Genomic DNA, 22,622 nt, shown 5'->3' on the forward strand with positions numbered 1-22,622 from the left:
ATTGTTTTTGGAATTTTTATTTATTTATTCACATGTATATGCTTGAAATTATCATATGAGTTTTATTAAAGTTCAATAATTATTATTGTTATTTATTATTAAATTGCTTTTTATTAAAGTTCAATAACTGTTATTGTTATTTATTATTGAACTTCTTAGCATTAAATTTCAATAATTATTATTGTTATTTATTATTGAATTGCTTTTTATTAAAGTTCAATAATTATTATGGTTATTTATTATTGAATTGTTTTGCATTAGTATTCAATAATTATTATGGTCATTTTATTATTGAATTGCTTAGCAAAAATTAAATAAATTGATGAATATTATTTGTAATTCATTTCCCTAAGTTCTATCTGACTAGTAGCTGCCAAAGTGGCCTAGGATGATAAACTTTTGTGATATGAATTACAATAAAAGTTTTATCATTTATAGGACATTTTTATTTTATATCATGGCATTAGTCTTGTAGCCACCAAAGTGACCTGGACTAATGACTTATAAAATAATATTAAAGAATTAGTCCTAAATGATATTAAAGAAATAATATTCATAATGGCACATATAATTATGAGATTTAGATAATCCCAAAGGAGAATCTAATTCAAATAATTATGTGATGGGGTAGGATGATACTATTTAGATATCCTTGCAGTTTAGGGTTGTATACCCAAAGGTAACAATACCTATTCCTCAAGGATGGTATCAGTCCTCCAAAAATATTCTTGAGTGAACACTAGATATGTCAATATTTCACCCAAAGGTGTAATATAGATGATATCAATAGTTCATCAATTTTTGACAAACTCAAAGCATTAATGTCGTTATATATCTTTTTTGCAGTGGTACTTCTGCATATACACTCATATGCTTCAAGTGTCCCTGTACTTTCTGGATCAAATTATTCAGAATGGTTAGAGCATGTGCAATTCACACTAGGCGTATTAGATCTTGATCTAGCATTACTTGTTGAAAAGCCTGCAAACTTGACTGATGAAAGTACTGCAGAACAAGTTAATGAAATGAAGGCTTGGGAAAGATCTGATAGGCTTAGTTTAATGTTCATAAGAATGACAATTGCAAATAACATAAAGACTTCATTACCGATGGCAACTAGCGCAAAGGAATATTTAAAGGTTATTGAAGACAGATTTAAATCTGCTGATAAGTCATTGGCTGGCACATTGATGAAAGAACTGACTACGGCTCAGTATGATGGTACTCGAGGAATTCAGGATCATATCCTCAATATGGCTGACAAAGCTGCAAAACTTAAAACATTAGGCATGAATGTTGATGAATCCTTCCTTGTGCAATTTATTCTCAATTCTCTTCCTTCTCAGTTTGGCCCATTCAAGATTCATTACAATACAAATAAAGATAAGTGGGACTTGAATGAGTTGACTAGCATGTGTGTTCAGGAAGAATTGAGATTAAGGCAGGAAAATTCATATAATGTCATGACGACTACTCAAGGAGGTGGTAATAAGAAAAGAAAGTTGAAGCATCATCCATCAAAGAGATTTGCTAAGTCTGGAAATGTTAAACAGAATAATGAAAAGAAAGTCTTTACTGTAAAGTGCTTCTTTTGTGGCAAGAAAGGACATGTGAAGAAGGATTGCATTAAACGCAAGACTTGGTTCGAAAAGAAAGGTATTAACTCGACCTTTGTATGTTTCGAATCAAACATTACAGAAGTTCCTTCTAACACTTGGTGGATTGATTCCGGTGCTTCAACTCATGTTACAAATAATATGCAGGGATTCCTTTCAATTCGGAAACCAAAAGAACATGAAAGATTCATCATTATGGGAAATCGTCTTAAAGCGAAAGTGATATCAATGGGAACTTATCGTCTACGCTTAGAGACGGGTCACTTGATGGATCTTGTTGACACATGTTATGTCCCTACAATTTCTAGAAATTTGATTTCTCTTTCTAGAATTGATGAGTTGGGATATTGTATTTCTTTTGGTAGTGGCAAACTCAGCATATTTTACGATTCAATAAAAGTTGGTTCTGGAATTCTGTGTGATGGTTTGTACAGAATTAATTTGGATCTTGAGTTTGCAAAGACACTAATGACCCTGCAATCAAATGTTGGATTGAAACGTAGTTTCAATAATGAAAGATCTTCTATATTGTGGCATAGACGATTGGGGCATATCTCCAAGGAAAGAATTGAAAGATTAGTGAAGGATAATATTTTGGAACATTTAGACTTCACTGATTTTGATATTTGTATATATTGCATTAAGGGAAAGCAAACTAAACATATAAAGAAAAATGCCACAAGAAGTAAAGAACTCCTTGAGATTATTCATACTGATATCTGCGGACCACTCCATATTCCTTGTTTTAGTGGAGAAAAATATTTCATCACATTTATAGATGATCTGTCCAGATATGGCAAAGTTTATCTAATACATGAAAAGTCTCAAGCCGTTGATACTCTTGAAGTATACATAAATGAGGTTGAGAGACAATTAGATAGAAAAGTTAAAATTGTCAGATCTGACAGAGGTGGTGAATTTTATGGCAGATATGATGGATCTAGTCAGAATATTGGTCCTTTTGCTAGATTCCTGGAACAACGGGGTATTTGTGCTTAATATGCATTACCAGGTGTGCCACAGCAGAACGGTGTTGCTGAAAGGCGAAATCGTACTCTGATGGATATGGTTAGGAGCATGATGAGTTATTCCTCTGTACCTGAGTCGATGTGGGGTGAAGCTCTTAGGACAGCTATGTACATCTTGAACAGGGTTCCTAGCAAGTCAGTTTCATCGACTCCATTTGAGTTATGGACTGGTAGGAAGCCCAGTCTGAGACATCTACATATATGGGGGTGTCCTGCAGAGATAAGAGTATTCAATCCACATGAAAAGAAATTGGATCCAAGAATTATTTCAGGATATTTTATTGGTTATCCAGAAAAATCCAAGGGATTCAGATTTTATTGCCCTAATCATAGTATGAGAATAGTAGAATCTGGTAATGCAAAATTCCTAGAAAATGGCGAAATCAGTGGGAGTGAAAAATCTCGAAGGATTAATTTTGATATTGAGGAGATTCAGGTTAATTCTCCCATATCATCTCCTGTCCGAGAGATTGTTGTTCCTCAAATCAATGAGAGTATTGATGAGGGTGAACAACAAAATAATATCCAAGAACTCTCACATGATGTTGATGTCGCCGCTGATGATCTTGTAGAACAATCACAATTGGCAGATTTGAGAAGATCTCAAAGGAAAAGGAAACATGTCATTTCTGATGATTATGTTGTATATCTACAAGAATCAGATTATGATATAGGAATAAAAAGAGACCCCTTATCGTTTTCACAAGCCATAGAAAGTAACGATTCTGAAAAATGGTATGATGCAATGAAAGAAGAGTTAAAATCAATGGTACAGAATGATGTCTGGGATCTCGTTGAATTGCCCAATGATTGTAAAAGAGTCGGTTGTAAATGGGTCTTTAAGACAAAACGTGACTCAACGGGCAATATCGAACGATATAAAGCCAGACTTGTGGCCAAAGGTTTTTCTCAGAAGGAAGGCATCGACTATAATGAGACTTTTTCTCCTGTTTCTAAAAAGGACTCATTGAGAATCGTTATGGCATTAGTAGCTCATTATGATCTTGAGTTGCATCAGATGGATGTGAAAACAGCATTTCTGAATGGGGATCTAGATGAGGAAATCTATATGGAACAACCCGAAGGATTCATAGAAAAGGGAAAAGAAAGTTGGGCTTGTAAACTTAAGAAATCCATTTATGGCCTTAAACAAGCTTCCAGACAATGGTATATAAAGTTTCATAATACCATTACTTCCTTCGGATTTAAGGAAAACACTGTTAATCAGTGTATATACCTGAAGGTAAGTGGGAGCAAGTTTATTATATTGGTCTTATATGTGGATGATATTTTACTTGCCAGCAGTGATCTTGGTTTATTGCACGAAACCAAAATATTTCTCAACAAGAACTTTAAGATGGTTGATATGAATGAGGCATCCTACGTCATTGGCATTGAGATATTCAGGGATAGATCTCAAGGATTATTAGGATTGTCTCAGAAAGGATATATTGATCGTATCTTGGAGAGATTTAATATGCAGCTTTGCTCAACCAATGATGTACCTATTACTAAAGGTGAAAAATTCAGTCAAAACCAGTGCCCAAGAAATGACTTAGAAAAGAATCAAATGAAGAATATTCCTTATGGATGCGCAGTTGGAAGTCTATTATATGCTCAAACCTGTACAAGACCAGATATCAGTTTTGCAGTTGCAATGCTGGGAAGATATCAAAGTAACCCAGGAATGGAACATTGGAAAGCTGCAAAGAAAGTAATGAGATATCTACAAGGGACAAAAGATTATATGCTCACATACAGGAGATCTGATCAGCTTGAAGTAACTGGATATTCAGATGCTGATTTTGCAAATTGCCTCGACAGCAGGAAGTCCACTTCAGGATTTGTATTTATGTTAGCTGGTGGGGCAATTTCTTGGAAAAGTGCAAAGCAATCGCTTATTGCATCATCAACAATGGAAGCTGAATTTGTGGCATGCTTTGAGGCCACAAATCAAGCTTTATGGCTGCGAAATTTCATCTCAGGACTTGGTGTGGTCGACTCAATTGCCAAGCCGCTGAAGATATTTTGTGATAACACCGCAGCAGTTTTCTTCTCTAAGAATGGCAAGTACTCTAGTGGTTCCAAGCACATTGAGATAAAGTACTTGGTGGTTAGAGAAAGAGTCCAGAAACAGCAAGTGTCAATTGAGAACTTGAGCACCACTATGATGATTGCTGATCCATTGACAAAAGCCTTACAGTGCAAAATATTCAAAGAACATGTTCTTAGAATGGGGCTTGTGAGCAAGTCATAAAGGATATGGTGATGCATATTTATGTGGATGCTATTATTGACATTTTTAATAAAAGTTATCTGTTTCTGCTATCCTGTTTACATTTATGTTTATGCATATTATGGTTGAATGTAACAACAGGATTGTCTTGACAAGACAAATTACAGGGGTCATTATGGACTATGTTAGGAAAGACTAACAATGTTGTGGTACATAGAAGGGAGTATGACATTGATGAAATACAACCGCTATGACTCGCATTGATAGTTGGACTTAATATAGTATTATTGTGATTATTGGACTTATTGGCTTATTTTTAAAAACATGGCCATGTATAAAATGCTTTTTCAAAATTTTTTGGAATCCAATTAGGTAAAATTGTTTTCAAACAAATTTTGTTTTGTTTGTTTTGATTTTGTATCTCTTTTATATCTTATCAATTAATGGGCCAAGTGGGAGAATATTAGAATATGTGGCCTTTTATTGAATAAGATATATAATAGAATTGGGTTCCGATATTTTAGCCAAGACTAAGTCCACTACGGAACGATTCCTCGGAGATATTCTTGATGGGAGGATATCTTCTGAGATCTCATCTCATCGTAGACCCTCTGCTCTCGCCTATTAAAGGACAGGATCTCTAGGGGTTGTTAAGGGTGGTTAGTGTGTTAGCGCGTCACACGTATAGACGCATCTCTCCGTTGAGGAATTCAGTTATTCTCCTCGACTCTCTCCCCCAAAACCCTCTCCCCAAATCCATCAATTTATGTGATCCTGTGAAAGGATAGGAAGAGAGGAGAAAGGGTCTACGCTTCGCACTCCCTGCAGATTCCGCAGCGCGATCGGATTAAAGACGGAGCGCAGCAATCTTGGATCACGGTGCTGAGCAGATCAAACAAGATCTCTGAACGGATGGCATCAAAAGGTACGCATCGTATAATTAGATCTATGTATTGAATTTCAAATCCTGGCATATAGGTTAATTCCGCATTATTGATTTAGCATAATTATAGATTTTTATGCTTACATGTCTAGGCTAGTTCGTGTGTCTTAAGGTGGAGCTGCAAAATCTAATGATCGCTTCACATAGTACATCACCATGTCTGTAAGCAGATGCAATAGTTTTATGTTTGTTCTGTTGCGTTTATAGACGCAAGCTTGACATCCGACCATTATGATCAACATTTAGGAAAACATGGATGAAAATGGCACTCTGCATTTTGTCATGCAAACAGTGCAGTCTCATGAATGATGAAATATCGATCTGTATATTACTCTGATGTAAGGAAACATACTCGTTCGGCGCTAGATTCGTATTGTGGAATATAAGAAGATTATTTTCAAAAAGTTTAAAGTTGTTTACTTATCAATTTTATATTTTTTATCCCAAATTATAAGTTAACTTGTTTTAAATACCTAAAACTAGTATCAATAACCTCTAAACTTATAAAATTATCAAAGAAAAATATCTTCAAATATTATAAAGGTCTTCTCCATTATAAAAATTTGATTTCTATCGTCCTTCCTTATAAGATCAATTTGTTATTTGACTGAATTTATAATGAAGGACGAGAGAAATCAAATCTTTATAACGGAGAAGATCTTTATAATACTTAAAAATATTATTTCTTAATAATTCTATAGATTTAGAAGGGGATTTTATTTATACCAGTTTGAAGTCTTGAAGATCAGTTAACTAGCAATGTGGGACAAAAGAAATATAAAAATGATAAGTGAACAATTTTATGTTCTTTGAAAGTAGTCTCTTCTGTTAGCTTATTTCACATTAATCTCCTTTTAAGCTTATGGAATAATCAATAAATAATATCTTCAAGTATTGTAAAGGCAATTCTCCTAATTGATTTATCTCGTCCTTTATTATAAGATTAGTTATTAGAGTCCTTTCTAGTAATATTTTTTTAATATTGTTTCTGTTAATTCGCTACTCAAGCTAGTGCAACGCTGACCTAATAAAGTGAAGCTAACACACCCTAAGCTCTAAGATTCATGAAATGCATAACGACAAGAAGGATCAGTTTGGTATTCATGGAGAAGTGTAGGATTAATATCGATGAAAGATGCGATAATTATCTTTATTAGTCCCATATCTCCTCCCACAGCCAGTCTTCGTTAAGATTATCTACCTTCACCTTCTTTTGGGATGTCATCCGACAAATCCGACAAATCCGGCTTCTTTATGCGTGTACTAAATAAAGTTATGAATTAATCTGGGACAAATATTTATGAATGACTAATATGTTTAATAATATTAATATTGTCATAAAATAAAAATATGATTCTAGCTTTGATACTCAAATCCTAGGGATAATATTCTTTAACAACAAACACTTCTACTGTCAAAATAGTAGTGTTTTACGGTGATATTTATGTTGCTAATTGTCATGTTTAATTAGTGGACTCGATCGTAATCCTGGTAACTATCGAGCCACCAAGTTTGACCTTCAACTGCACGCTAATGGATGCTACCGTTGTCAAACCCCCGACTGACTCGCCCATTGCGAGCAACCAGAGTGGCAGCTTAGTGAAGACAAAGTCGAACCCTTCCGTCTGCGTCAAAGTTAGAGACTTCGAGCCCACCATGTTTGACCGCCTATGACTCCGGCTCGCCGTGGTCGCTGTTCATCGAACCAGAGACCGAGCACAGAAGGGCGTTCTCCAATTGGGTTGTCGGCCGTGTATTTCAACAGTTCCTATCTGGTAACCAATGAGAGAGCTATTTTGCATGTTTGGTGCCTTTGATGGGATACCCGACTGTGCTGCCCCCCTACGGCAGCACGGCCATACTGCGCACGAGGTCGTCGGAAGGTCGTTCGGTGGCATTGTCGTCATTATCCATTTGCAACTCCTCTATTGCTGGACAAGGTGAAAGCAAAGATGGATTTCGCTTTGCCGCCTGCCAATTACAGCAGGCCAAGTAGTAGTGAAGTGTATGAGTAAATGCCCAGAACAGCCGTACTGCCTCAAAAATCGTGGCGACAGCTCATGGGGACGAGATGAGGGAAATCAAGTTTGGGCTATATCGTCCGAGGCAGGAGACACAAAAATGTCGCCTCCGGTTGGACGATACCGTGGATGTCAGACTGTGAGTTGATCGACCCCGCTATAGTACGCATTGCAAAGATGACACGTAGGTGTCTTGCATCGTGATCCTGGCCGGGCAAGACAGGTGATCAAGAGGGTCCCATCGGCCCATGTGCTCTTTCCCTCTTTGTCTCCACCCGCACTCTCTGCGTCGTCCCCTCTTCTCCGCCCGCCTCTTTCTCTCTCTCCCTCTCTCCCTCTCTCTCTCAATCATTAGACTTGGGTCATCTCTCTCTGAACACCCCACATCCCTTCTCCTTTTCTAGTTCTATTTTCTATTCAGTTTCTCTCGCGCGGGGGCCATGAGCACCGCTGACCGCGCCATGAACGGCGGGCCCGCGCCAGTGCAGCAGCAGAAGAGGCAGATAACGGCGGGGGTGGTGGTGGGGGGAGGAGGAGGAAGCGGCGGCGTGACCGTGGCCGTGAAGAAGGCGCCATCCAAAGACCGGCACAGTAAGGTGGACGGGCGAGGGCGGCGCATCCGCATGCCCATCATCTGCGCCGCCCGGGTTTTCCAGCTCACTCGCGAGCTCGGTCACAAGTCCGACGGCCAGACCATCGAGTGGCTTCTCCGCCAGGCCGAGCCCTCCATCATCGCTGCCACTGGTTCCGGTACCATCCCGTCCTCCTTTTCCACCACCTCGCCCTCCGTCGCCACCTCCTCGAAGCCCACCTCCTCTCCGGCGCCCTTCATCCTCGGCAAGCGCCTCCGGGCCGACGCCGCAGACGACTCCGCCAAGGACGACCGCTTCATTGCTGCCGGAGGTGGGGCGACGATCGGAATCGGGCCAGCGACCGGGTTCTGGGCCTTGCCCGCCCGGGCGGACTTCGGGCAGGTCTGGAGCTTTGCTGCGCCGGAGATGGTGGCGTCGCAGCATGCCGCCTTCACCGGGACGTTCGCCGGGCAGCCTATGGGGGAAGCATCCGCTGCAAGAGTGGGGAATTACCTCCCCCTAGCTGGGCACCTCAACCTGCTGGCCTCGCTGTCAGGACCACCTGGTGCCACCTCCGCTGCGGCAGCCGCGCAGGCGGAAGACGAAACCCGCTGATAGCTTCGGTATTTTTAGCTTTAGCTGATTAGTGTTCCCACCTCCTATCGAATTAGAAAAGATTAGGTTTGTGGAGTTTGGATTGGCATTAGAGTAGAGTTCGATTGGTTCTCTCGTTACCCCCCTTTCTTGTTGATTAGTCTCAGTTCGGATTCCATGGTTGTCTGGTCTCGAGTGCTTCGTGACAGAGGAATCAAGTCAAATGTAGACACTACTGAAGTTGAAATCCTGTGAAGAAGCACCGTGAAGATGTGCATGTGAAATCAAGAAGTCCAATGTGCTATGATGAACAAGGCCTGGGAGCTGCAAGGTTTGTGATTCTAGATAGGTGACATGTTTGTATCAGCATGGCTGGGAGAACCCGAGAGAATCCGATTGCATGGAAGCCTCTGTTTTCAGTCCGTAAGTTCTCCACTGTCAAAGCTCCATGTGTACTCTACGAGTCTTTTCTCTGTTTTTTCTTGGATTTTGCCTGTGTGACAATAACGTGGTTTCTGCGTATGTAATTCTGGATTGTTTGAGATGTGCGAGTGCAAATAAACTCTAGTTGTTCTTCCTGCATTCTGTCATCTTACCTACTGTATAGTTTGGATAGATACATCTGCAATCTTCTATCGCTTTTTATTCTGAACGGTTCAATCGAACCAAAATATATTTTTTGGGGAATTTCTTGTAGAACATTATGCAGCAGAGTTGGTCGTTAAACAACTTGCAGAATCTAAACCTAAATCCATTTTACACTAGGAATAATTCATCTCTACCCGGTTTCAGATTCTGTGACGAAGTCAGAGTGGCCCGAGCATCATCAACAGAGCTCTATGCAGTTCGACATGCCCCATCACTTACCTTCTTGCTCTGCATTATTGTCAATTTGTATGACCAAAAGTTTAAGCTATTTGATGGATTGATATCGCATTTAAAGAAACAATGTTGCTTATATTCTATTTGCAGAATTTGATATCATTAATCTGCTTTCACGGATTCAGATAGCCTTCAACTTTAGAAAGCAGAGGCAGCTGAATCTTGTAAAGCTTACAATGTAAACATGCTGATTCCTTCAACAAAACTGCAGCATATGCATGTCCATAAAGATTGTGGCTGGGAAGCTTCCGCAGGTGCTCGTTGCGGGCGTGGAATTGACTCACATCTGCTTCAGCGTTCACTGTCATGCATGTGAAACGCAGCCTATTTGTTTGACAAACATGGGAGAAGAATAATCTACAGCTGCAATCATATAAAGGAAGGAATATAACATCTGTGATTGATCCCTGTACGTCATGGCTGGGCTCAACTTCTTGTAATGGCACTTTGTTAATCTAATAAAGTAGGCGTGCTGATATGATGGAGGCTGACATCTTTAATTTGTTTCCACCTCACCTACCTCTCTACTGTTGGATTGAACACCCAACCTCTGTGCCTTTATTTGGTGGCTTCACAACTGGGCTTTTGGAAAGCAAATGCTGGCATTTATAAATATCATATGCTGTTGCTTACACATCTGATGACATGACTTTATTGCTTCGGATGTCTCCACATATATTCTACATCAGGAGTTGCAAGCAGCAGTGCCCTCTTTGCTTCTTTCATGGATACCTGATGTCGGTTTTAGGTTGCCTATATTAATCCTACTCAAACCCTGTGTTCGAAAAAGCCTTGCACTAAAAACACGTTATTTGTATCAGTTCTGGGAGAGATTGGCCGCAGATCTTTAACAGGGATTGCCTAAAACATGCGATACCAAAATAAGAGTTACTCGCAAGAGTCAGTTTCACTTTAGTCTCATGCAATTCAACAAGGACCCGTAGAGAAGGATTGCTTAGTACGATGAGTACCTTAGACGAAGTACAAATGGAAATGAAACGACGGACGGTCACACGGATACGTCTCCGCTTGTCGCGGACATGCGCGAGCAATGCACATGAAGTCCTCGATGGGGGAGAGGTCTGCTTTCTGACTCGGGAACATCAATAGGATGTTCTCAGAAGTAATGGTGAAATCCTGTCAGCTCCTGCTTTACTGTCTGCGATTTCGATTGCTTATATTTGTCGAACTTGCTGATCTATAGTTTCATTTGTGATGGAGATTGAGACCAATAATAAGATATGTTTTATCGTTCATTAATGATTCTTGTAGATAGTAGACACATCTTCTTTTATTTCTTTGACAAAAATGAATTATAATCTAAGCATCATAACATAAACTTCATAGTAAAATCTAATTGAAAGTAATTTCGAATAAGATTCTGACAAAGTAATTTTAAATCATTCTAACAAGATATAGGCACATACATCAGAGTACCAGTCGAAACAGGAGTAGTATCAGAATCCTGATCGAAGTCGGACTTCAACAGCCTGTGTGCATATTTATCTATATACGGAGACATGTGGGCTTCAAAAGCGTCCAGAGAGAGAGTCTGTAGTCGGGAGCTCTTTTATTGCTCTCAACGTTGGTATCGTCGCCGGGAAAGACATGTCGTCCGCTGGAGCCACCGGCGGTGCCGCCGCTTCGAATTTATACTTTTGCTCCCAGTGCGACCACACTTTCACCTTCGACCCCGCCGACGCCGGAGATCATGGCGTCGTCTGCTGCGTCCACTGCGGCGGGAGCGTCGCCCAGGCATCCAACTTCCCAAACCTCGAGAACCCTAACTCTGACTTGGGCTCTCTCGACGCCCAGCAACCCTCGCCCTCCCACCTTTCTGACCATGATGCAGACTCTGTGCCTTTCGACGAGCTTATCATGCCCCCTTTTAGCTCGTCTGTCACGGACTTCTACTTTGACGCGATGTTCATAGAGCAACAACTCGAACGATGGTCTAGGCGATCACTGAACCTCGCTCCTTCCAGGCGCGGCACCCAGCCAGCATGGATGGCCGCCGTGGAGGCCCTACCGGACATCAATATCAAAAAAGCGGCCCCGGGGACCGATCCGATCGAGTGCACGATTTGCATGGACTCGTTCGACGCCAGCGCGGTGGTGACGCAGTTGCCCTGCAAGCACATGTTCCACAAGAAGTGCATTCTCCGGTGGCTCGACAGCCATAACTCCTGCCCGCTCTGCCGATCTGAGCTGCCCTGACTATTCCGACTACATATTCTTCTGGACAAAATATACACACAAATATCGAATAGGTTTCCTATTTCCTTGTAGATTTGCGATTTAGACGGCGATGATAGGTGAAAGTAGCAAACTTATATGATTTACAATCTGGATTTTACGGCTCAATATATAATATTTACGTTATTTCGGTTGATCTAATTGATTGTCTCAGAATATGTCGCTCACTATACTTCAAATTACTTGCGGTTTCGACCCATTAGGTGTTGGATGAAACGGGGCCAATGGAAGGGATACTTACATGATCTTTGTTTCCCACTTCGTCTATTGGTTTCGGATTTAATTCACCAAATTAATGAAATGTCCAGTTTTCACCACCACTTCTCACTGGAACTCAGTTGAAGGCAGAGCATAATGCATCCAAAAACAATATACGAAACATCAGTCTTACGGGCAACAAACTATTACGACCATTAAGTTGTGGTCTAAAGCTCCTTAATTTTGACCCAATCCACAATAGAATATGGTTCGGTTGAATGGGAGGGTCCTCTTCGGACACTGAAGGTCTCATAGTAAGTGCAAATACAATATGATTTAAGTATAACAGGATAATGACATTTGGAGACTTAGCATGAAAGATATCATCATTTCGAGCATCCAAGAACACCCAAAGTATAGTGGCAGTCACATATTCGGATCAAAACAGTAGAGGAAACTATTGGATAGGAATCCTCCTCGTTCTGGAAGCCGTCGCACAAAAAGAAAAAGCAAGCAACGATTGCTTGCAACCCACGATAGAAACTACAGATGCACTGCACATTGATGCCTATTAAAGCTAAGCGACGATACGTAGTAGCTTCCGACAAAACACCTTAGTTCTAAGTAGAATTTGGAGCTGCCATAAACGTTATCACCAGTCCCGAACATCCACCGCGTTAGCAAGATAGGAATGCAAAAATTGGGCAACTGGGGGATGCCATACTTTCTTTTCAGGTTGATCTGAAAGGTCCGTAATAATACGATTGACTTCCAAAGAAGAAAATTCTTCTCCTATGGGTGTGGCACACTGGGTGATAGCTCACTTGATGAGCTGTAACTTTGGTTGCGAGTCTGAGGGAAGATAGTTGGTGTGCTGCAAGATCGTTCTTTTGAGCAGCATGCTTGTGGACTTCTCTTTTCGCAGGTTGTTAAAGAAGGCATGGTGAATAGGCTGTGAAGGAAGGTTGCACTAAGTTGGTGATCGAGTCAGATGCAGAGTTGGTGGTCAGAATTTTGAACACAAATTCTCATCCATCTTGGAAGCTTATTAACCACACCATACACATTATGGCTTTGTTGCAAAACCTTTATGGTCGATTAATTTTGCTAGGGTTAATAGGTTTCTTGTTTTTGGAAGCAGCAGTTGCATGGCTTGAGCTCTTTACCATTTTTAGTAATACAGGTTTTTTTGTTGTCTTGGAAGAAAAAAAAATCAGAATTTATTTCGAATAAAATTCTGACCAAGTTATTGTGGATGTCATCCTATCCGAGCCATACTCCAACAGCCTTTTCGTTGATGTGCAGAGGTTTATAGAATTCGTAGCAGGGAGTTCTGCTCTTCGTCTCAACGTCGCTTTGTCTCGTCGCCGGGAAAGACATGTCTTCCGCTGCTAATATATTTTTTTGCTGCCAGTGCGGCTGCACTTTTCCCTTCAATCTCGCCAACGCCGTAAATGGCGGCGACATCATCTGGTGCTTCCACTGCGGCAGAAGCGTCGTCCTCGCTAACCCAAACCCTGGAGTGGTCATTTTCGGCGACGAGCAACCCTCATCCAGTGACGATGATGATCCAGACCCTGCGCCTTTCGACGATGTTGACATGTTCCCTTCCTCCATCATCGGATTGCCCTCCGCGGGGTTCCTCAACGCCAGAGTGGTGTCTCTTGATGAGTTAGAGCAAGAATTCGAACAATGGTATGAGGAACCAATCGACCTCTCTGCTTCCAGCTCCGGCACCCAGTCAGCTTCGAGGGCCGCCGTAGAGGCCCTACCGGACGTCAAGATCTCCGTAGCAGCTCCGGGGGACGATCCGGTCGATTGCTCGGTTTGCATGGAGTCGTTCGACGCAGGCGAGGCGGTGAAGCAGATGCCCTGCAAGCACATGTTCCACGACCGGTGCATTCTCCGGTGGCTCGACTGCCACAACTCCTGCCCGCTCTGTCGATATGAGCTGCCCCGATGATTGTGACTGCATATTGTTCTGAACATAATGCACACACAAACATTGAATTGCTTTTTCTTCCTTGTATGTTTACTGAACATGTAGAAGTAGCAAACTTGGTTTCTTTGCTGAATATGATTTACAATCTGGATTTTGCGGCTCAATAATATTTACGTTATTTCGGTTTAGTTAGTTGATTGTCTTAGAATAGGATGCGCGACATACTCAAAAAGTTACTTGCAGTGTGGATCAATTAGGTGTTGGATGAAACAGGGCCAATGGATGGGATTTCCAGTTGACCAAATTAATGGGATTTCCAGTTTCCAGATTGGTATCAGCCATCCCAGCCAAAAACTCGGGTGAAGGATCAATATTGCTTGCTCTGGTCAATATTGACTTTTTTGTGGGACCGAATTTATCTGGTTACTGCATATTGGTTTGGCCATAAATAAGTTGTCAGGATTGCATGACCCAAATGTGGTGTCATGATGTGATGCTGGAAGAGAGTATGTTTGCATTCATAGCAACTTGTGTCGGCTGGTTTCTGATACAAGATGCAAGCGTCGATGAAGGCAACACAAGGATGCATAGGCAAGGTTCGGGCGAGGTACAGGGGGAACACGACAGAGTACATGCTCTGGTTGGCAAGCTGGAAGTCAACGGGGTGAGCCCTTATCCGGATAAGACCAGAGATAATTCCTCCTATCCGTTGACGAAAGTGGGAGTGGCTAGGGATTTCATGGCCCATCATAGGCTGTTGATGTTCTTGGAGACCAAAAATGGAGGTAAGAGGAGATATAAAAGGAAAGGACCACCTGTATTATCCTTGCAACCGTGGGAGCTCCAAGGGAAGTGGAAAACGTTTACCTTTGCTTCCATCACCATAGAAACGGAAAACTTGCTTGCTCGGTGTCGAGATGGCCGGTGGAGGATTAGCACCGACGCCTGATGGTGAGGTGAAGCACTACAATGGGCATGTGACGGTCTTCGTGATCGTCACTTGCGTGATAGCAGCCTCTGGTGGTCTCATCTTCGGATACGACATCGGCGTTTCTGGTGATTGATCGACGCCCAAATGCCTATTTGACTATTAACTGAGAAATGGCTAATGTGTTGTGTTGTGTCGTGGAGGGGGTGTGACTTCCATGGATGAGTTCCTCCAGAAGTTCTTCCCATCGGTGTTGAGGGACGAGAAGAACGCCGCTGGCACGAATCAGTGGTGCCAATTCGACAGCGCTCTGCTGACGGCCTTTACGTCATCCCTCTACATCGCGGGGCTCATCTCCACGTATTTCGCGTCCACGGTGACCCGGACCTTCGGCCGGAAGACCTCCATGCTGTTTGGAGGAGCAGCCTTCCTCGTTGGCTCCGCAATCAACGGCATCTCCATGAACGTAGCCATGCTAATCATTGGCCGCCTCCTGCTCGGCGTTGGCGTGGGGTTCGCCAACCAGGCCGTCCCGCTCTACCTGTCCGAGATGGCCCCGGCGCAGCTCCGAGGAGCGCTGAATATGGGATTCCAGATGGCCACCACCATCGGCATCCTCGTAGCCAGCCTCGTGAACTATGGCACGGCTAAGCTCAAGGGCGGATACGGGTGGCGCATCTCGGTGGCCCTCGCTGCGGTGCCAGCCCTCGTCATGACCGTTGGCGCCATCGTCCTCCCTGACACCCCGAACTCCCTCGTCGAGCGCGGCCTGCGCGCCGAGGCCAAGGCCACGCTCCAGAAGATCCGGGGCACCGAGGACGTCGACGTGGAGCTGCACGACATGATCGAGGCGAGCGAGGCGTCGAAGCAGGTGCGCCACCCCTGGCAGAGCATCCTCCGCCGGGAGCACCGCCCCCACCTCATCATGGCCATCGCCATCCCAGCGTTCCAGCAGCTCACCGGCATCAACGTAATCATGTTCTACGCGCCGGTGCTCTTCAAGACCATCGGCTTCGGGAACAGCGCGTCTCTCATGTCCGCTGTCATCTCCGGCCTCGTCAACGTCCTCGCTACCACCGTATCCATCGGGACCGTCGACAAGTTCGGCCGCAGGATCCTCTTCTTCGAGGGCGGAGTGCAGATGCTGGTGAGCCAGGTGGCTGTCGGGGCCATCCTGGGGACATTCTTCGGTTCGGCCGGAACAGGGAAGCTCTCGCCTGCTATGGCCAACCTGGTGCTGGCACTCATCTGCATCTATGTCGCGGCGTTCGCGTGGTCATGGGGGCCGCTTGGGTGGCTAGTGCCCAGCGAGATCTTCCCGATGGACATCCGGTCGGCGGGGCAGGCGATCGTGGTCGGCGTCAACTTCTTCTTCACCTTCATCATCGCTCAGCTCTTCCTCATGGCGCTCTGCCACCTCAAGGCCGGGCTCTTCTACCTGTTCGCGGCCTTCGTGCTGGTGATGACGTTGTTCGTCATCTTCCTGGTGCCAGAAACCAAGGGCGTGCCCATCGAAGAGATGGCTTTAGTGTGGAAGAAGCACTGGTTTTGGAAGAAGTACATGCCGGAGGACCATGTCAGAACAGCTTGAACCAAACTGCCAACTCTTTCGAGACGTCTCTTTTTCCTTGTACACAACTCACGGGAGGGAAGATATCCTCGCTATTGGCAGCGCCAAGAACACCAGAAAAGTCATCAGAGGACATCCAAGCCAATTGTGTAGGCTCGTATATCCTCAAATTTCCCTTATTGTTTATACTCACAATTTACAAGTAAAACACCATTCTTGCATCCCAACATGTTTTGCGATCTTCTACTTTTCCAAGAAAAAAGAGAACTACAATTAATCAACTAAGAGTATGCAATGTTTCCATAAAAATTTACTTCTTAGCTCTCTCCGTGCACTATAAGTTTTAGATAGAATGGGATCAAGCGATGAACTATTAATGTGCTCCAAATCATCCTCTGTTTTCTCAATTTAAGGAGTCTCTCTCCTGTTCTGATCAGGTGATCATGATCGATTATAACGTGGACGAACGAGGATCAAAATCAACATTTCCCAATGTCTTTATCGACCAATAAAATTATAACGTGGCACAATAGAAGAATAGATCTCTGTCGTTCACAAGCCATCCCTCGAACGTATGTAACAGCACCCTTTGTCGTTTTAAGTCCATGGTGAGCGAATTCTTCTATTAGCCCGGACGTCATCACAGGCAAAGCTCGTCAGCTTTAGCCTTTTTTATATATAGACTTTGATGAAGGAACAACTTGACGCTTTTCAAAATGTACCAATTCCGTATTTCGCCATTATTCTTTAGCCATGTTGGTGAAGCTTATCAAACAAGAAACTCAGGTCTACAACTGAAACTATATCTTTGCCCTCTCTCCAGCTCCGCGTTCTACCCATACAACTATGTCCATCAACAAGAACAGCTCCCTCAAGGTCCGAAAGGGGAAGAAGAGATCGTATTTCTGCTTCGCCTGCTTCTTGGGTTCTCCGGAGCAGTCGAAGCCAGAGCGGCCAGTCTCCAAGCGCAAGCTCTCATGGCGGTTCTCCTGGTTCCAAAGGAAGCATAAGAAGAGGAAGGCGGTTTCCTCCAATGCGACGCCATCAGCTCAAGGGAGGTCATTACCTGATAAGGTAAGAGAGACGGAACCGTGCCTATATTGCTTTCGTTTGCGTCCTGTTTCGTTAGCTTTGGTTCATGCATCATATCTCTTCTGATTACATCCCTGACACGATCGCACCCCCTCTACAACTTTTCCGTGAATCCGAGACGTTCGCGACTCAAACGAAATGTTTTGTCATGCACTTCAATGTTACAGTCGAGGGATTTGTCACAATCCTCAAGTCCTAATGTTGTTTCCTCAAACATAAATGTCACACCAGAATCATGTTTAGCTCCAATCAGAAGGCAGGGAGGTGAGTGGCTATATCTTAAACAGGTAGGAAAAGAATGGGTATAATAAACAGGTAAAGTCACACCCAATCACTACGAGCTTAAGTCTATGTCCATCCTTCCCGTGTGCGAATCTTAAGGCAAACTTCTTAATTAGATATTCTTGTCGGAAAAAAAAAGGATGACGTGGTCACCTCTACGGATAAATTTCGCACCATCATCTTCCTAGAAGACGAGGTTTCTTGTTTTCCGTAGGTGGCCTGCGTCACCTAACCGCGCGCGGAGTTAGCTGTCGTCCCCCAGACATGCTCGGGTGTCTTTATCATGTGGGTCCATTTGAGCCGTGAGTTGTAATTTGTAGGATCTTGTGGGGTCCGTCTTACGTGTTTCAGAACCATATCCATGTTTATCAAACTGATGCATAAAATCTACGGTGATGCTTTATAATGCCATGATCAATAATCACAGGTGCACATACATTTACAAGGAACAGCACATAGGACTTGTTTCACCACAAAAATAACCATATTGCAGGATCTAATGAGACTGGTTCATGAAAATTGTGAGTCCAGGGTTGTAACAATGGTAACGAAATCGATATAGAGAACCAGCAACAAGAAGCAGTCCCAGAGGACCAGGTCCGGCCAGGCAACAGTGTCACGCAGATCTCAACTGAGATCGATGCTCGCCGAGATCCACTTCCACCAAATCCGCACCAGACTCCAGTTCAAAGTGAGGCGAGGAGTAGCGGACCAAGATCATCCCTGTCCGTCCCTTCCTCCTCTTCCCCTAATCAGGTCCGGTCCGACAGGCTCATGCCTTCTGTTGGAACATGGGTGGTGGCGGCGACACTGGCAGTGACGGTATTCTCCGGTCGTGCAACTGCTATCATTTGCTTGTGCTCTTGCTTATACTTTCTGCCGCGCTATGGTGGCCAACCCTGGTGGAAGACTTGGTACTGCTAGAGAAGAATGGGCAGTACCATGCGTTGATCCACCAGAGCAAGGCATGATAGATTTTGTATTCTTTCTGAGAGAGAGAGAGAGAGAGAGAGAGAGAGAGAGAGCAAGGCATGGAAGCATACCATTTTTATACAGTACAGTAAAAGTGATTAAAGCAGAAACTGTCCAACAGGGAATAAGAGTTGCAACTCAGATGAGGAGCTAATTTTATATGAATGCAAATTAAAAGATTCGTACAACAATTGATGTTCCTTCCCTCTTTAATCAAACAACTGCATTTATACAAACGAATCCTTCTACACAGGCTCTGCAGAAACAGTGGTCAGTTGCCCTAAAAGAATGCAGCCAGTTTTTGTCTTGCACAATTGAAGGCCTCGTGTGCAGTACCCATCAGAATCTCCATAAATTGTGTACACCAAGACGTAGAGCTAAACATGAGCCATGGATGGCTAATCCCGAGCAGCTTTGTTTCTCCTCACAGTCATGGACTTCGGCAAGCCATCAAATATCGGCCTAGCAAGGACGTCTGATTTCAAACTCCACTTGCTCATGGGCCACATGGAAGAGATGTTATCGAAGTCCTGCGATTGCAAACACGAGGTGCTGGATGACTTCCTCACAGAAGCAAGAGCTTCGTTCTTGACATAGTCCCCATTGGGTAGAGCACTCAACCGACCCACATCCGTATCGATCCTGTACCCTGATTTCGGTCTTGGTGCTATACCCTTTCCTGTCCTCCCTGAGAATCCACCATTGCTGTCCTCGAGAAACAATTCTGGGGTATCAGTTTTTTGACGTCTCCTGATAGATCTCTCAATGTCACTGTTTTCCCCAGCTTCAAAAACTGCTTTTTCGTCGGCAATATAACCGTTCTCTAGTGAGAATCCATTCATCAGACTCCTAGACTTCCTGTGCCTGCTTGGAGGTGGATCAGAAGTCGGTGACTTTTTATATAGTAGTTCATCGTCGAAGCAGCATTTTCCTGTTCCATAGAGTGACATATCCTCGCCTCCAAGAACCGGCCTTCTTTTAGTGTGGCCGAGACCATAGTATCCCTGTAACCTGCTCATGGCAGGAGAAACTTTACGCGGACGAGGTCTCATGTTGATTGACTCGATCAATTCTAAAACGTCATTACAAGGTCGATGGGGCGGACTCTGATCTCTGCAACAAATACAACCATGATAAGAGAACTGGTAATCTCGATGGAATGAGTGTAGAACAAACATGATGTAGCACAAAAGCTGCAGTTAGTTGTTCAACTTCAATCTATAATGAATTGACTGTTGCTAGACACAGTCTTGCCACATTCATAATACACACTTTTACCAAAAAGAGGAAGACTCAGCACACAATCTTGAATCCAAAACTTAGCATACTCCATGACAGTACATGGCATTCTTAAACATTGTTAAAGAAAGGTTAGAGCAATGTAGTATTTATCACAATTAGAAGAAACCCAGCAACAACACCTGATCGTTCGACTAAAGAACATTCATCCAAATGATTGTTAAAGATAGGCTAGTGGTCAATTACAGAAAGAGCAGGAGCAATGATATTTGTATAAAAATCAAATCAAAATCATGAAATTTAAGATGTCCCCAGATTTTGGGCAACACTTATCCCTCAGAAAGATCTGGCTATATCTAGGACTTGGTAAGATTCTAGGATAGGTTGGAATGTTTAGATGAAAGTTACAATCGGATGCAAGCCTTCAACTGCTAATGGAAGACTTCCAAAATGATGATAATGTAAGATGATCAGTGTAGAAATAACCAAGTATTTTTCCAGTTATTATCATTCAATTTAATCAAAACAATTTGGACAATGATGACAGAGAAAGTAACAAGCAAAAAACACTATCTGTTTTTGATATTACAGGACAATAAAAAATAGGTCATTCAACAATTACAAAAAAATGAAAAATGCAAAGCAATCTGTGATTGAAAGTCTCAGTTCATGAGGATCAGCAATATCTTAATGCCATATCAGGGGAAAAAAGGATCTCGTAGCCACTAAGAAGAAATATGGTTTGAAGGCAAAGGCAAAAGGAAATACCGATTCTCAATAGAACCATCGGATAGACAAGGCGACGGTGGATGCCTTCCTGGCAGAGGAATCTGCAATGACTTGTGAGCAAACATCTGAAGGTCCGTTACTAATCCATTTAATCGTTTGATGTCTGCAACCTAATTAATGAAGAACAGAAATTATCACATATCAGATAAAAGAAAAAAAAAGAGGCAGTTATATGTCTTTTTAAATTGTATATGATTTAACCAATATTGTTACTTCTCACAACAAAATTATTAAATAGACAGAACAAAGATTTATGCTCTGCACATACAAAACTTGGTTACTCTTTTTCTTAGTTTTCCTTAGCTACCTATTCATCCATCGACCTCATACCACAAATGGCACATAGATAGAACTGATACAAAAGAAATTATGGTGCTTAAATTAAATCTATTCGAAAGCAAAATCCAAAATTTAGTCAAAAAATGAAGGAAAATATATCACGATATTCAAATTTTTTTAACATATTATTGCATTATGAGGTTAAAATTTGATCACTACAAATATAAGCATTCAAACAGAACTCTAATTACCTCGACGCCATACTTTATCGCAACACCAGCAAGAGTATCCATCCTAGAGACGCGATGCTGGATGTGATTAGATTCAAGAGAGAAACCAGGCGGCGACGACGGAGACAAAGACGAGGACACGGGGATCGTCGCGATACCATCGATCTCTCTCGGACGGGCGACGTCGCCATCCAACGAATCATCAGAAAAGAGTTGAGAATTCCTCCTGCTTCCCTCCGCCAGCATCATCTTCGACGGCGCAAATGCACTTCCCCTCGGCCAAAAAACCCAATCCTTTCCAGCAAAATGTAGACTTCCTCACATATGGAGCCCTAATTTTATCGACTTCCCAGTCCGATGTACGATTCAAACAGCTAAACCTCCAAGAAATGGGGAATTCTACACGACGGGATCCAGAGTCGAGGGAACTTGGCGAAGCAAGAGAAAGACACACCTACACCGGTAGATCCTATGAGGATTCGATTAACCTCGCATGGAATTCGTGGAATCGAAAGCCGTTGGGATCGCAATCGGGCATGGAAGTCAAAAAATCCGGCCACAAATAGGCAGACGGAAGCGAGGACGCGAGAAACGAGTTACAGCACGCGTACGTTGCATTCTACGCGGTTTCTAAGCGGGCGAGCACCAAATTTAACCTTTCGAATCTTTGGCTCCAGTTGTTTAATAATAATAATAATAATAACAACAAGGATGATAGAAGAGAGTAAAGTAATGAGAACATCATCTATTACAGAAATGTCTTGATGAGAGAATGATGCATGTATAATATGGAAATGTATTGATGAGAGACTGATGCATGTATAAAGATGACTATGAGTTAAATTTTATTATATATCCGAATCCAAATGTGCAATTTAGGGGTCTTTCGAACAAGTTTGAAGAAAAACAATATGAATTTATATATCTAAATATTTATAGGTACCTGTGAGACT

At 42.7% G+C, this 22,622-nt stretch overlaps 6 protein-coding genes across 6 annotated transcripts; 5 read left to right on the forward strand and 1 right to left on the reverse strand.

Annotated features, from left to right (window-relative positions):
• The first annotated feature begins 8,178 nt into the window (after positions 1-8,178).
• On the forward strand, positions 8,179-9,592 carry LOC135604088 (transcription factor TCP7-like). Its single transcript, XM_065094345.1, has one exon. The coding sequence runs from the start codon at positions 8,285-8,287 to the stop codon at positions 9,029-9,031; it is 747 nt and encodes a 248-aa protein (XP_064950417.1). The 5' UTR covers positions 8,179-8,284; the 3' UTR covers positions 9,032-9,592.
• Positions 9,593-11,500: 1,908 nt separating this feature from the next.
• Positions 11,501-12,109, forward strand: LOC135611804 (E3 ubiquitin-protein ligase RING1-like). The gene has a single exon (XM_065107444.1). It carries the CDS (start codon positions 11,501-11,503, stop codon positions 12,107-12,109), a length of 609 nt encoding a protein of 202 aa, XP_064963516.1.
• Positions 12,110-13,724: 1,615 nt separating this feature from the next.
• On the forward strand, positions 13,725-14,309 carry LOC135611812 (E3 ubiquitin-protein ligase RING1-like). Its single transcript, XM_065107451.1, has one exon. It carries the CDS (start codon positions 13,725-13,727, stop codon positions 14,307-14,309), a length of 585 nt encoding a protein of 194 aa, XP_064963523.1.
• Positions 14,310-15,205: 896 nt separating this feature from the next.
• On the forward strand, positions 15,206-16,807 carry LOC135612877 (sugar transport protein 10-like). Its single transcript, XM_065109656.1, has 2 exons — positions 15,206-15,344; positions 15,420-16,807. Exons 1-2 carry the CDS (start codon positions 15,206-15,208, stop codon positions 16,805-16,807), a joined length of 1,527 nt encoding a protein of 508 aa, XP_064965728.1.
• A 699-nt stretch (positions 16,808-17,506) lies between these two features.
• On the forward strand, positions 17,507-19,280 carry LOC135611819 (uncharacterized). Its single transcript, XM_065107463.1, has 2 exons — positions 17,507-17,920; positions 18,692-19,280. Exons 1-2 carry the CDS (start codon positions 17,633-17,635, stop codon positions 19,082-19,084), a joined length of 681 nt encoding a protein of 226 aa, XP_064963535.1. The 5' UTR covers positions 17,507-17,632; the 3' UTR covers positions 19,085-19,280.
• Positions 19,261-22,213, reverse strand: LOC108951923 (uncharacterized). The gene is made up of 3 exons (XM_018821460.2): positions 21,691-22,213; positions 21,140-21,270; positions 19,261-20,245 (listed from the first exon to the last, which is right to left on the reverse strand). Exons 1-3 carry the CDS (start codon positions 21,916-21,918, stop codon positions 19,531-19,533), a joined length of 1,074 nt encoding a protein of 357 aa, XP_018677005.2. The 5' UTR covers positions 21,919-22,213; the 3' UTR covers positions 19,261-19,530.
• Positions 22,214-22,622: the final 409 nt, after the last annotated feature.

Source organism: Musa acuminata, chromosome BXJ1-2 (assembly GCF_036884655.1).
Source record: "Musa acuminata AAA Group cultivar baxijiao chromosome BXJ1-2, Cavendish_Baxijiao_AAA, whole genome shotgun sequence".
Lineage (NCBI taxonomy): Eukaryota > Viridiplantae > Streptophyta > Magnoliopsida > Zingiberales > Musaceae > Musa > Musa acuminata.

What these genes read in the sequence shown, in the direction of transcription:
- LOC135604088 (XM_065094345.1), top strand. Translation starts at nt 8,285, where the DNA reads ATGAGCACCGCTGACCGCGCCATGAACGGCGGGCCCGCGCCAGTGCAG.
- LOC135611804 (XM_065107444.1), top strand. Translation starts at nt 11,501, where the DNA reads ATGTCGTCCGCTGGAGCCACCGGCGGTGCCGCCGCTTCGAATTTATAC.
- LOC135611812 (XM_065107451.1), top strand. Translation starts at nt 13,725, where the DNA reads ATGTCTTCCGCTGCTAATATATTTTTTTGCTGCCAGTGCGGCTGCACT.
- LOC135612877 (XM_065109656.1), top strand. Translation starts at nt 15,206, where the DNA reads ATGGCCGGTGGAGGATTAGCACCGACGCCTGATGGTGAGGTGAAGCAC. An exon ending in ATACGACATCGGCGTTTCTG is followed by an intron (nt 15,345 to 15,419) that starts GTGATTGATCGA and finishes TGTGTCGTGGAG; the next exon opens with GGGGTGTGACTTCCATGGAT.
- LOC135611819 (XM_065107463.1), top strand. Translation starts at nt 17,633, where the DNA reads ATGTCCATCAACAAGAACAGCTCCCTCAAGGTCCGAAAGGGGAAGAAG. An exon ending in GTCCTGTTTCGTTAGCTTTG is followed by an intron (nt 17,921 to 18,691) that starts GTTCATGCATCA and finishes TTGTGAGTCCAG; the next exon opens with GGTTGTAACAATGGTAACGA.
- LOC108951923 (XM_018821460.2), bottom strand. Translation starts at nt 21,918, where the DNA reads ATGATGCTGGCGGAGGGAAGCAGGAGGAATTCTCAACTCTTTTCTGAT. An exon ending in CGATAAAGTATGGCGTCGAG is followed by an intron (nt 21,271 to 21,690) that starts GTAATTAGAGTT and finishes TTCATTAATTAG; the next exon opens with GTTGCAGACATCAAACGATT. An exon ending in GATGGTTCTATTGAGAATCG is followed by an intron (nt 20,246 to 21,139) that starts GTATTTCCTTTT and finishes TATTTGTTGCAG; the next exon opens with AGATCAGAGTCCGCCCCATC.